Here is a 15,341-nt window from a genome sequence, read left to right as displayed (position 1 = left end):
ACACACTGTTTTAGAATATAATGAAATTAGCACAAGCCATCATGTGCCTCAGGGAAAAAATCTGTCAGGAGGACACACTGGTCAGCTCTGTGGTATTGTGGATACCACAGCACACAAAGTCAGGACATGCATTCCTGGATCAGAGCGTATTTGATTCTTTTCTTGGTTCTTTTAAGGGCTTAATGGAAATGATCTCTGTTTTCCATAAGCTGACCTCAAGTCCGCTGCTGCTAAAATGATTTAATGTCTTGCTGTGAAATTAGCTACGAAAGTCACAAAATCCTTTGCTCACTGAGCATGAAAGCAGCAGCCAGAAATTCACTCTTACAGAGTAAGAACTTACCATCCTTTACCCATGTAGTAAAACATTCCAAACCCCCAAAATCACTCCAGGGATTGAGGTTTCATCTTTTTTCCTTGAAAAAACACCCCCTCCCCCTACCCCCACCCCGGTACTCAGAAGAACATAAACAAAGCCACAGCAAACACAAGTTGCTGAACCATGCCACTCTCTTACGGGAAAAATGCCAGTGTTCTGGGGGCAGGAGGCAGACTTGGACACTGTCTCCCCTCCAGCTCCCCACTTCAAACCAATCTCATGTAGCTTCTACCCAGAGGAAGAGAAGACAAATAGTCACCACCACAGCAACAGAGTGAGGTTTCATAAAAAACTACTTTTGAAAAAAAAAAGACTATTTTTGGTTGAACAAACACTTGCCACCTTTATAACCTTGAACAGTACAGTCTGAGATTTAACTTTACAGGTTTCAGGATCTTAACACTGAAATTCTGGGATTGGTTTTTTGTTCCAAGACTCTGAGTCCTAAGATACTTTAAGTACACTAACTGTGGTGGATATTTTATTGGATAATTTTATATTTATCATAATTTTTCCCACCCTGTCTCTGCTCCCCTCCCCTATCTACTCAGCACTCCAATCCTATTTTATGTCTTCCAATTAGAGGACAAGAAGTATCCAAACTCTTATGTGTGATATGTCACCAAGAATTTTGTATTATGTAAGGCCATTATATGACAGCAGCTGGAGACAAAAGGATTAAGACTTGCTCTTCAAAATGTTGCTACATTTGGCCAACATCAACAGTACTACACTAGTTCACTGAACAAAAAAAGAGCTATTAAATGTTCCCTGAGCTATATGAAAGTTAACATCTATCTCTAAAAAACGTGGATTAAATTTTGCTCAAAGCACCCTGGTTAATCAAGAGGCTATAAAGTCAAGTCCCTACAGAGGCTAAGGCAGATAAGATGAACAAAAAAGATACATTATCAGGGGATTGGTTCAAGATGACAGAGTAGAAGGATGTGCTCTCACTCCCTCTTGTGAGAGCACTGGAATCACAACTAACTGCTGAACAGTCATCGACAGGAAGACACTGGAACTCACCAAAAAAGATACCCCACATCCAAAGACAAAGGAGAAGCCACAATGAGATGGTAGGAGGGGCGCAATCACAATACAATCAAATCCCATAACTGCTGGGTGGGTGACTCACAAACTGAAGAACACTTATACCACAGAAGTCCACCCACTGGAGTGAAGGTTCTGAGCCCCATGTCAGGCTTCCCAGCCTGGGGGTCTGGCAACAGGAGGAGGAATTCCTAGAGAAACAGACTCTGAAGGCTAGCGGGATTTCATTGCAGGACTTCAACAGGGCTGAGTGAAACAGAGACTCCACTCTTGGAGGGTACACACAAAGTAGTGTGCTCATCGGGACCCAGGGGGAAGGAGCAGTGACCCCATAGGAGACTGAACCAGACCTACCTGCTAGTGTTGGAGGGTCTCCTGCAGAGGCAGGGGGTGGCTCTGTCCAACCGTGAGGACAAGGACACTGGCAGCAGAAGTTCTGGGAAGTACTCCTTGGCGTGAGCCCTCCCCCAGTCTGCCATTAGCCCCACCAAAGAGCCCAGGTAGGCTCCAGTGTTGGGTCATGTCAGGCCAAACAACCAACAGGGAGGGAACCCAGCCCCACCCATCAGCAGTCAAGTGGATTAAAGTTTTACTGAGCTCTGGCCACCAGAGCAACATCCAGCTCTACCCACCACCAGTCCCTCCCATCAGGAAACCTGCACAAGACTCTTAGATAGCCTCATCCACCAGAGGGCAGACAGCAGAAGCAAGAAGAACTACAATCCTGCAGCCTGTGGAACAAAAACCACATTCACAGAAAGACAAACAAGATGAAAAAGCAGAGGGCTATGTACCAGATGAAGGAACAAGATAAAGCCCCAGAAAAACAACTAAATGAAGGGGAGATGACAGGCAACTTTCCAGAAAAAAAATTCAGAATAATGAGAGTGAAGATGATCCAGGACCTCGGAAAAAAAATGGAGGCCAAGACGGAGAAGATGCAAGAAATGTTTAACAAAGACCTAGAAGAATTAAAGAACAAACAAACAGAGATGAACAATCCAATAACTGAAATGAAAAATACACTAGAAGGAATCAATGGCACAATAACTGAGGCAGAAGAACGGATAAGTGACCTGGAAGACAGAATGGTGGAATTCACTGTTGTGGAACAGAATAAAGAAAAAAGAATGAAGAGAAATGAAGACAGCCTAAGAGACCTCTGGGACAACATTAAACATAACAACATTTGCATTATAGGGGTCCCAGAAGGAGAAGAGAGAGAGAAAGGACCCGAGAAAATATTTGAAGAGATTATAGTCGAAGACTTCCCTAACATGGGAAAGGAAATAGCCACCCAAGTCCAGGAAGCCCAGAGAGTCCCAGGCAGGATAAACCAAAGGAGAAACATGCCGAGACACATAGTTATCAAATTGGCAAAAATTAAAGACAAAGAAAAATTATTGAAAGCAGCAAGGGAAAAACGACAAATAACATACAAGGGAACTCCCATAAAGTTAACAGCTGATTTCTCAGCAGAAACTCTACAAGCCAGAAGGGAGTGGCATGACATATTTAAAGTGATGAAAGGGAAGAAATTACACCCAAGATTGCTCTACCCAGCAAGGATCTCTATCAGATTCGATGGAGAAGTCAAAAGGTTTTCAGACAAGCAAAAGCTAAGAGAATTCAGCACCACCAAACCAGCTCTACAACAAATGCTAAAGGAACTTCTCTAAGTGGGAAACACAAGAGAAGAAAAGGACCTACAAAAACAAACCCAAAACAATTAAGAAAATGGTCATAGGAACATACATATCGATAATTACCTTAAACGTGAATGGATTAAATGCCCCAACCAAAAGACATAGACTGGCTGAATGGATACAAAAACAAGACCCATATATATGCTGTCTACAAGAGACCCACTTCAGACCTAGGGACACATACAGACTGAAAGTGAGGGGATGGAAAAAGATATTCCATGCAAATGGAAATCAAGAAAGCTGGCGTAGCAATACTCATATCAGATAAAATAGACTTTAAAATAAAGAATGTTACAAGAGACAAGGAAGGACACTACATAATGATCAAGGGATCAATCCAAGAAGAAGATGTAACAATTATAGATATATATGCACCCAACACAGGAGCACCTCAATACAGAAGGCAACTGCTAACAGCTATAAAAGAGGAAATTGACAGTAACACAATAATAGTGGGGTACTTTGACACCTCACTAACACCAATGGACAGATCATCCAAACAGAAAATAAATAAGGAAACAGAAGCTTTAAATGACACAATAGTTAATGTATCTGGAGAGATACATTAAATTGATACATTTAATTGATATTTATAGGACATTCCATCCAAAAACGGCAGATTACACTTTCTTCTCAAGTGCGCATGGGACATTCTCCAGGATAGATCACATCTTGGTTCACAAATCAAGCCTCAGTAAATTTAAGAAAATTGAAATCATATCAAGCATCTTTTCTGACCACAACACTATGAGATTAGAAATCAATTACAGGGAAAAAAACATAAAAAACACAAACACATGGAGGCTAAACAATACGTTACTAAATAACCAAGAGATCACTGAAGAAATCAAAGAGGAAATCAAAAAATACCTAGAGACAAATGACAATGAAAACATGATGATCCAGAACCTATGGGATGCAGCAAAAGCAGTTCTAAGAGGGAAGTTTATAGCAATACAATCCCACCTGAAAAAACAACAAACATCTCAAATAAATAGTCTAACCTTACACATAAAAGAACTAGAGAAAGAAGAAAAACAAAACCCAAAGTTAGGGGAAGGAAAGAAATCATAAAGATCAGAGCAGAAATAAATGAAAGAGAAACAAAGAAAACAATAGCAAAGATCAATAGAAGTAAAAGCTGGTTCTTTGAGAAGATAAACAAAATTGATAAACCATTAGCCAGACTCATCAAGAAAAAGAGGGAGAGGACTCAAATCAATAAAACTAGAAATGAAAAAGGAGAAGTTACGACACTGCAGAAATACAAAGCATCCTAAGAGACTACTACAAGCAACTCTATGCCAATAAAATGGACAACCTGGAAGAAATGGACAAATTCTTAGAAAGGTATAACCTTCCAAGACTGAACCAGAAAGAAATAGGAAATATGAACAGACCAATCACAAGTAATAAAATTGAAACTGGGATTAAAAATATTCCAACAAACAAAAGTCCAGGACCTGATGGCTTCACAGATGAATTCTATCAAACATTTAGAGAAGAGCTAACACCCATCCTTCTCAAACTCTTCCAAACAATTGCAGAGGAAGGAACACTCCCAAACTCATTCTATGAGGCCACCATCACCCTGATACCAAAACCAGACAAAGATACTACAAAAAAAGAAAATTACAGACCAGTATCACTGATGAATATAGATGAAGAAATCCTCAACAAAATACTAGCAAACAGAATCCAACACCATACACCATGATCAAGTGGGATTTATCCCAGGGATGCAAGGATTCTTCAAGATATGCAAAACAATCAATGTGATATATACCACGTTAACAAATTGAAGAATAAAAACCATATGATCATCTCAATAGATGCAGACAAAGCTTTTGACAAAATTCAACACCCATTTATGATAAAAGCTCTCCAGAAAGTGGGCACAGAGGGAACCTACCACAACATAATAAAGGCCATATACAACAAACCCACAGCAAACATCATTCTCAATGGTGAAAACCTGAAAGAATTTCCTCTAAGATCAGGAACAAGACAAGGATGTCCACTCTCACCACTATTATTCAACATAGTTTTGGAAGTCCTAGCCACGGCAATCAGAGTAGAAAAAGAAATAAAAGGAATACAAATTGGAAAAGAAGAAGTAAAACTGTCACTGTTTGCAGATGACATGATACTATACATAGAGAAGCCTAAAGATGCCACCAGAAAACTACTAGAGCTAATCAATGAATTTGGTAAAGTTTCAGGATACAGAATTAATGCACAGAAATCTCTTGCATTCCTATGCACTAGTGATGAAAAATCTGAAAGAGAAATTAGGAAACACTCCCATTTACCACTGCAACAAAAAGAATAAAATACCTAGGAATAAACCTACCTAGGGAGACAAAAGGCCTGTATGCAGAAAAGTATAAGACACTGATGAAAGAAATTAAAGATGATAGAAACAGATGGAGAGATATACCATGTTCTTGGTTTGGAAGAATCAATATTGTGAAAATGACTATACTACCCAAAGCAATCTACAGATTCAGTGCAATCCCTATCAAATTACCAATAGCATTTATTACAGAACTAGAACAAAAAATCTTAAAATTTGTATGGAGACACAAAAGACCCCAAATAGCCAAAGCAGTCTTGAGGGAAAAAAACCGGAGCTGGAGGAATCAGACTCCCTGACTTCAGACAATACTACAAAGCTACAGTAATCAAGATGATATGATACTGGCACAAAAACAGAGATATAGATCAATGGAACAGGATAGAAAGCCCAGAGATAAACCCACACACCTGTAGTCAATTAATCTATGACAAAGGAGGCAAGGATACACAATGGAGATAAGTGGTGCTGGGAAAACTGGACAGCTACATGTAAAAGAATGAAATTAGAACACCCCCTAACACCATACACAAAAATAAACTCAAAATGGATTAGAGACCTAAATGTAAGACCGGACACTATAAAACTCTTAGAGGAAAACAGAGGAAGAACACTCTTTGACATAAATCACAGCAAGATCTTTTTTGATCCACCTCCTAGTGTAATGGAAATAAGAACAAAAATAAACGAATGGGACCTAATGAAACTTAAAAGCTTTTGTACAGCAAAGGAAACTACAAACAAGACGAAAAGACAACCCTCAGAATGGGAGGAAATATTTGCAAATGAATCAACGGACAAAGGATTAATCTCCAAAATATATAACAGCTCAGGCAGCTCAATATCAAAAAAAGAAACAACCCAATCCAAAAATGAGCAGAAGACCTAAATAGACATTTCTCCAATGAAGACATACAGATGGCCAAGAAGCACATGAAAAGCTGCTCAACATCACTATTTATTAGAGAAATGCAAATCAAAACTACAATGAGGAATCACCTCACACCAGTTAGAATGGGCATCATCAGACAATCTACAAACAACAAATGCTGGACAGGGTGTGGAGAAAAGGGAACCCTCTTGCACTGCTGGGGGGAATGTAAATTGATACAGCCACTATGGAGAACAGTATGGAGGTTCCTTAAAAAACTAAAAATAGAACTACTATACAGCCCAGCAATCCCACTACTGGGCATATACCCTGAGAAAACCATAATTCAAAAAGACACCTGCACCCCAACGTTCACTATTTACAATAGCCAGGTCATGGAAGCAACCTAAATGCCCATCGACAGATGAATGGATAAAGAAGATGTGGATAAAGAACATTTATACAATGGAATATTACTTAGACATAAAAGGGAACGAAATTGGGTCATTTGTAGAGACGTGGATGAATCTAGAGAGTGTCATACAGAGTGAAGTAAGTCAGAAAGAGAAAAACAAATATCGTATATTAACGCATATAGGAACCTAGAAAAATGGTACAGATGAACTGGTTTGCAGGGAAGAAACTGAGACACAGATGTAGAGAACAAACGTATGGACACCAAGGCAGGAAAGTGGCGGGGGGTGGTGGTGGTGTGATGAATTGGGAGATTGGGATTGACATATATACACTAATAATGCATAAAATGGATAACTAATAAGAACCTGCTATATAAAAAAATAAAATAAAATTCAAAAAAAAAAAGATACATTATCAAATCAAAGGAGCTTATGCCTGGTATGACAGGGGCCACAGTCACTCAACTCCATCAGTCAGTTACCATGTGAGAATGCAGGCCTAATGTTATCAGAACTTCCACTTTTTCAAAAGAAGTTAGAAATTCAGATTTTCACCTGAAATATCTGAATTCTAAATTATTTTAAGAAGCCCTATGTAAAACAAAAATTAAAAACATAAAACCAAATAACCAACACAACATCAGGCAAGTGAAGCAAAACCTACCTGTGGGCTAAATGTAGCCTACGGGCTGACAATTTGTAACCTCTAGGAAAGGGATCAGGGTTTTTAGGAAAAGGTGTTTGTGCGCCAGATCACGGAAGAAGGGGGCAGGTGGGGTGGGAAAGGAGACGTTATATGCACATGAAATTAGAAATGTCTTTCCAGGAAAAACTCTCCATAATATCTGCCACTCCACAAAAACAATCAAAAGAGCAGAGTGGAAATTTACCATATCCTGTTTTCTTGAATTCCATTCCCTGGTCCCACTCCCCAACTAGATGTGAAGCTTGATGAGGGCAGGGACCTCAACTGTCTTGGTATCCTAATGTTGAGAAGGGGCTGACCAAGTTAAATTTATTCAAAAACTCAAAAAAATTAATTTATTCAACAAAAATTTACTGAGTGCCTACAGTATGTGAGGCACTATTTTGGGGCCATCTCAATGAATAAAAAAATTTCTCTCATGGAGTTTATCTTCTAGTGGGGAAAAAAGACTAAATGAATAAGTAAATTATATGGTATGTTAGAAGGTAATAAGTGCTATGAAGGAAAAAGAGGAAGGAAGTGCAAGGTGGAGGGGTAAAGGTAGGAGTGTGGCAATTTTTAATATGGGGACAGGACAGACTTTACTAGGAAGATGATAATTGAGTAAAGACATGAAGGAGGTGAGGGAATAAGACAAGTAGCTATCTGGAGAATAGGCATTCCAGGCAGAAGGAACAGTCAGTGATGCAGAGGCCTCAGACAAGAGTGTGTCTGGAGCATGACAAACAGTGAAGAGCCCAGTGTGGTGACAGTACAGTGAGAAAGGGTGCGTGTTCATCACTGCAGGGACTTTTGGTGTTTAGCCATTGTAGAGTTTTGAGCAGTGATGTCTGACTTACATTTTATAAGGATCGCATTGGCTGCTGAGTTGAAAACAGACTGAAGAGTGACAAGGATAGAAGCAACAAGACCAGTTAGGAAGCTATTTAAAATGATCCTGGAGGGAGAGAAAAGTTTAGCTTGGACTGGAGTAGTAGCAGTGATGGCAGTAAGGGGTGATTAGATTCTGAATGTATTATGAAGGCAGAGCCAGAATTACCTAACAGATTTTTATGAATTAGAATGAACTGAATAGAACTTTTAGCTTTCAGGGATATCAGGGTTTATAAAACATATATTTTCTCATTTTCTACTTTGGTTATATCAAAGAAAGATAATAGATGCTCTAAGAACAGGGAAATTATGTGAGGGGCAAATCATCTCTCCCTTTGATTGGCTTTGAAGAATATGGTAGCAGTTAAAACACAAGCTTTGACTTCACACCTGTTAGGATGGCTATTAGATTAAAAAAAAAAAAGCCAGAAAAATAGTAAGTATTGGAGAGGATGCAGAAAAACTGGAACCCTTGTGCACTGCTGGTGGGAATGTAAAATGGTATGGCAGTTCCTCAAAAAATTAAACATAGAACTACCATATGATCCAGCAATTCCACTTCTGGCTATATACCCAAAAGAAGTTAAAGCAGGGACCTGAAGCAAGGACAGATATTTGTACACTTGTGTTCATAGCAGCATTATTCACAACAGCCAAAAGGTGGAAACAACCCAGGTGTCCAATGATGGATGAATGGATAAACAAAATGTGGTAAATACATTATATAGAATGTTATTCAGCCTGAAAAAGGGAGGAAATTTTGACACATGCTACAATATGGATGAGTCTTAAAGACATTCCAAGTGAACTCAGTCACAGAAGGACAAGTATATGATTTCACTTATATGAGGTTCTTAGATTCCACTTATATGAGGTTCCTAGTCACATTCATGGAGAAAGAAAGTAGAATGGTAGTTACCAGGGGTTGTGGGGAGAGGGAATGGATACAGAGTTTCAGTTGGGGAAGATGAAAAGTTCTGGAGATGGATGGTGGTGATGGTTGCACATTAATGTATATAATGCCACAGATATGTATGCTTAAAATGGTAAATTTTATGTATATTGTACCTCCAAAATAAGAAGGCAAAGTGAAAAGCACAGTAAAACCTGCTTTGTCTACCTCAAAAACAACAACAAAAATCTCAAAAAACACCAGCTCTGGAGTTAGGCCACCTGACCACTCATGAACGGTGTGCCCTAGACAAGTTCTGGAAACCACTGAGCTTTAGTTTCCTCATCTGTAAGATGGGGATAACCCTAGCCCAAAGGTTTGCTGTAAAGATTAAATGAGATAATATCAGGAAAGTTCTTAGAACAGTACCTGACACATATTAGATAATAAATACCAGCTATTATTAGCATAAGTGAGCTACTTGGTAAGAAGTAAGCCAGCCAGAAGGCCTTGGATCCAGTGAGTTAGTCTATTAAGTTAAATCGTCACTATGGAGCTGCATGTGCTAAAGAAGCCACGCAACACTAGGTGTTTCGTGGAGTTATGGTTAAATTCAGATACAAGGTATTCTGAAGAGACACCAGTTAATAATGGTGACTGAGGTGAAAATGTCTCAAGTAATTTGAGAATTACCATATAAATATAAAACTGATTCCACATTAAAAGAGTAGGGTAAATTATGAAACAACATCTTAATCCAAGTTTTTGCATTCTATTAGCAATGTAAAGAAATAGGGTAATGTGGTGTAATTCTTTCACTTATTTATCAACTATTAAGTATCATGTATCATCCATACAAACAGACATACTGAATACATATAGATACACCAAGTTGCACCTAGGCAATTAAAAAAGCTCCAAAATACCTTTTTAAATTATAGTGCTTTATAATGTTTCCTACATTGGGCTGTTGGATTAAGAGTGATATCCTTGATGTAAAGGATATAGAAAAACTATGGTTGTGAATCTGTAGGAAATGAAACCTGAAGCAAAGCTCAATATTGTAGGTTCAGGTAACACACCTTTTGCTGGCCATTTACCCAAATTAAAATACAAAAGAAAAATTAGAGAACTCAATTTTGAAAGTGCAAAACTGGTGTGATTGCAAACATCACAAAGGTTGGTTAACCAGTATACATGGCAGAAGTGGCAAAATTTTATTTTTGATTCCGGTCTTTAGAGATCTGAATTTAGGTTTTGTTTCATGATTGCTTACAGTAAATAAATTTCAGTTCCTAGAAAAGCTAGTTTCATCCTATTATACATAAATATACCATCACAGTCTAAACTAGGCATAGAATAATTAGAATCTAGAATTCTAGAATAACTAGAATAATTTTAATCTGCTGGGTATGATTATGAACTAGTATGGGGTATTAAGAATACAACGGTACATCCTAGAGTTCTGCCCACTTTGGCCATTCCGTCCTTCCACCCCTCCATACAGTGGCCCTATAAATACACCTTTTTGGACCCATAAGCTCCTATATACCATACCTAGCCTGAAAGCAACTGGTCTAAAATGAGCCAAATGTCATTACATACACATTTTTCAATTGATGTTTGGAATGATTTACAAACCACAGTAATCAGTTATGTTATACCACCTATTCAGTCAAGGGGCCTCCATGCTCAGAGGCATAAAAGAAACGGGTTAAAGTCAGAATTTAGAAATTTGGTTTCTTTTTGATAGAGGACCAAAGCTTATCTGAAAACTTTTTACAAACATGGCTAGACATACACCAAAAACCTGTGTGGCATGTACTTGATTCTATGAGTGTATTTTGTCTAAGTGTGTTAATTGCAGAAAGCCATTTCCAGTCCGTTAAATACATTTATTTTGACACAAAAAGGATTGTTGTGATATTAACTGTCTCTCATAGCCTGAATGTAAGCTCCATACAATTCTTAGTTTCAGATTCCACTAAAGGATTATAGGTTACCTTGGTGCATTAATCGGAATCCACTTACATTTTTGACAATGGGACGAGGGTCAACTGGATGAAGGGTAATTTCTCTGCTTTTGCCAATGCTAGCACTGTTTGTGAATAAGTGCATCATAAGAGAAGCAGACTGTGATCCTGAGAACACTGACTGGTGAGAAGTAATCAGCGGGTAGGGGACTAAGTCATCCTTTCAAATGCTGACTTTATAAACTTGACTAGATTGGTAAGAAGTTTTCTTTCCTCGAGCTTGTGGATCACTGCCCAGAACACAAAGGACTGTCTTGCTTGCAAAGTACTTTTCCACCACCCCTTCCATGGGGACCATTTTAATAAGTATTTTAAATTAACAAATGAAACATCCCACTACACTGTGGCACCTGAAAGAGGGAAGATGTAAGAGAAAAGCAGATGCAAATCTATCTGAAGAGGGAAGATGTGATGCTATGTGAGAAAAACATATTTATACTTATAATGAGCAATGTTTAAGAAACACAACAAGATCTCACAATGGTGACTATTCTGGCCACACTAACACACCATTCCTATTAATGATATAGGCCAGATCCAAAGGCTGAAGAAGATTCCAACCAGGGATGTAAGGCCTAAGTACAGAATCTTTCTGACAGAGAGCCAAAACAATAATAATATCAAAATCATGGTCCTTGATTTAAACAAACAGTGCTTTCCTGAAATCTAATATCACTTCCATAATGTAACACATTTCTATTTCCTGTACTATTGGGAGAGACCCAGTGTGTTCTCGTATTTTTTCTGAGGTTCTTCTTGTTATAGTAGCGTTCTTGTGTTCGCTAGATATATGACCAATACCATTTTAGAAGTCATCTACCAAATAAAATCAACAACACACATTGAGATGCAATGATATCAACCACTCATGAGTACTCTAGAGTTTTCTATGTTAGTTGACTGTGTCCACATACCCTGGGACACAATGAATGCCTAATGTAATTTCTACCTTCATTTAAAAATATGAGACTCCTTAAATGGTATATTTTAATGTCTCAAATGGAGAGACAGAAAATATTAAACTGATATGGACATATAGTTTATGGAATGGAAAAATCAAGAGCTAGCAAGAATAGTTTAGAATGATGACTTCTATAATTATGGAAAGATTAATGTATTATTTTTCTATCTTAGCTTCAAATACCTGATAGAGGTGCCCAACTTACAACATCTACATGGTGGCAGTCTTGAGAACTTACTGCTTAGAGCCACTGCTAGCTTTTTTTCCCCCAAAGTCTTTTTCTTCTAGGACACACTCCTAGATCCTGTTGAGGCTGATAGCCCTGGGGATGCCACAAGTAACACCATCTACTCAGACCTGATTTGCCAAGAATACAGGCCATATAAGTCCTGTCTGATTAGGGAATGATCTTTTTCTTTTACCTTCTGACAACCTATTATTTTCATTTCAACAAAGCACAATCTATACTTTTAAAAAAAGAGCCTAATTTTGCAGATAATGATTTTTCTATCCCTGTTCAACTACTACATTATCCACATCACACTCTAGAAGACTGTGGATAGAAAACATAGCATATGTCAATATCATCATCAATAGGGAAGGGCATACCCTTTTAACATTCAGTAATGAAAACCAGAAAACTGAGCTCAAATAACTCCTAATAAGTGGAAACTAAGAAATTTACCTGGGATTGGAGTTGAGAGGGGGATGAAAAGGATGGGGAGTAGAAGAGTAGAGGTGGTTTGTTTCGGGATAAGAGACGATTAGTGTCTTTGACTTGTAAGCACTGACTCAGGGAAAACTTGATATAGTCTCTGGTTTGCCTATCCAGTGTACTAATGCCTCTGTTAAAAGATGATTCCATAAGTGTTTGATTAAAATTTACCATAGAGCCAGTTTTCTTTCCTTTTGCTAGTAATGTGCCCTGTTGCTTTACTTTACTGACTCATAAGGGCTTTTCACAAGAGGAAATATCAGAATGTATGGAACCTACATTTAGATTTCTGAGAAAGACTGAAGTATCAAATAACCAACTTAAATACTTGGTCTTGGTTATACCTTATAAAATCTCAACTTATGGAAAGGAGAGCACAAAATAAGCAACAATATCCTTTAAATATATGACGGTAGACATCTAAAAACGCTACCTCTCTTAATACTTAGGAGAGGGTAATGAGCACATGCAGCAGAACATTTCTTGCAATGTTATCCTTCCTCGATCACTTGAAGTCACCCTCTAAGGCACTAGCTATGAAACTGCCTCTAAAACTATTAAACAGAAAGCTTCCAAATCCACAAAGGAAGAGAAATACTTGGAAAATGAAAGCCAAAGGAAGTGAAAGGCAAATAACCAATTCAAAGGCAGACATAGTTAGGTGAAAAGAAACATGATACTATACTTTGGTTTTGCATTTTTGTATTCTTCAGTGTCTGTGTCCTCGTCCTCTGAGTACCAATTATCTCCTCTTCCTCCAGCCAAGAGGCCCCTGGCCGCCAACAGTCCTGCAGCGTTCCCATAGCCAGTGTATTTCAGCAGGCTATCCACTGCAAAAACAGAATAGGCTTTTAGACAGGAATCCCTGAGTCCTCACTATCATCACCAACTACTCACCAACACAGGGAGGCTAGAGATATATGCCATGGTAGTAAATCTTAAAATTGAGAGGTTTTCAAAGTGTGGTAGTAGTAATCCTACATGCTCTGAGGACCAAAAACCTTTTTTCAGGTATCAGAAGTTCAAATGAAGCTGTTTTGAATATACTTTGTGGCAGGAGTGGGGCTTCTGTGACCGCCAGGCCATTGGTAAGGGTGGTGTTTTTAAGTTTTTGATCACAAATTTGATTTCTTTATTCAGTTTCAGAAAAATGATGATTAGAAAGTTAATGAAAGCCAGACTGACATTTTACCAATATAGCACATAATGTGAATCTTTCCTATTCCTTTTATAGGAATTGGAGGGAAAGAGATTAAGAAATAAGAAAATCTAAGGATATTAGCAAATAGGATAGGCTAAGTTACTCCTTTTTCAAAGAAGTCAGCAACAATATGTAAGCACATTATACCCACTGAAAGGTAGGCCAGGAATTGCTGGACCTTAATAATGGTTCTACCACTTACTAGCAGGCTCTTTACTCCAATTTTCAGATACAGACAATTGGAATAATATCTACCTCACTGGTTAATACATGCAAGGTGCTTAGGAAAGTATCTGGTACAAACTAAACGTGTTCTTTTCCCCTAGTAATATGTAAAATGATTATTTTATTTTTTAAAGATTTATTTATTATTTATTTTTGGCTGCGTGGGTCTTAGTTGCGGCACGCGGGATCTTCGTTGAGGCATGTGGGATCTTGCAGCGCGCGGGCTTCTCTCTAGTTGTGGCATGTGGGTTTTCTCTTCTCTAGTTGTGGCGCACAGGCTCCACGGCGCATCGGCTCTGTAGTTGTGGCACGCGGGTTCCAGGGCACGTGGGCTCTGTAATTTTGCGGCACGCAGGCTCTAGTTTAGGCACGTGAGCTCAGTAGTTGTGACACATGGGCTTAGTTGCCCTGCGGCATGTGGGATCTTAGTTCCCTGACCAGGGATTGAACCCGCGTCCTCTGCCTTGTAAGGCAGATTCTTTACCACTGGACCACCAGGAAGTCCCTAAAATGATCATTTTAGACTTATCTTAACAACAAGAAAAAAAAAGCCCAGTGAAGCACTTGGTGCAGGTCCTGTGTAAGTATTAACTTGTCATCAGTTCATCAATGTAAGGGGAACCCTGAATTGTAGGAATTTTTTTGATTTCTAAGTACCTTTAAGGAAAATACTAAGGAATATTTAGCAGCTTTATTTAGAAACTCTTTTCTTCAGGTACAGTTTCAAGGTGAACACTAGAATATTCAATCAAAACATAAAAAATGGCAAAATTTACTTAAGGCTTTCAATAAAATGTCATTCTAAAGACAACTGTAGGAAACAAAACATAACACTACGTATTTTATCCACGTATAAAGTCTTAGTAAAATCTACAACTGAAATACTACTGTAATTCATATAACTTACCTCAAAAAAGACAAAATAAAGCTGGAGAAGATTCAGAAGAGGGCAAT

The 15,341-nt window shown here is 38.3% G+C and overlaps 1 protein-coding gene across 8 annotated transcripts in view; it reads right to left on the bottom strand.

Annotated features, from left to right (window-relative positions):
- RIC8B (RIC8 guanine nucleotide exchange factor B) overlaps nt 1–15,341 on the bottom strand; it is a 115,835-nt gene that overhangs the window by 17,582 nt on the left and 82,912 nt on the right. For all 8 annotated transcript variants that reach the window (XR_009505446.1, XR_009505447.1, XR_009505448.1 and 5 more), the window contains exon 8: nt 13,647–13,791. Coding sequence is in view for 4 of the 8 variants with exons in the window: in XM_059936818.1 (XP_059792801.1) it covers nt 13,647–13,791 (145 nt within the window). In the remaining 4 variants the exon portion in view is untranslated. The remainder of the gene's footprint in view (nt 1–13,646; nt 13,792–15,341) is intronic.

The sequence above is a fragment of the Balaenoptera ricei genome, chromosome 10 (genome assembly GCF_028023285.1).
Source record: "Balaenoptera ricei isolate mBalRic1 chromosome 10, mBalRic1.hap2, whole genome shotgun sequence".
NCBI classification, from domain to species: Eukaryota; Metazoa; Chordata; class Mammalia; order Artiodactyla; family Balaenopteridae; genus Balaenoptera; species Balaenoptera ricei.
Note: the sequence above shows the minus strand (reverse complement) of the source record. Positions and strands in the feature narration are given on the sequence as shown.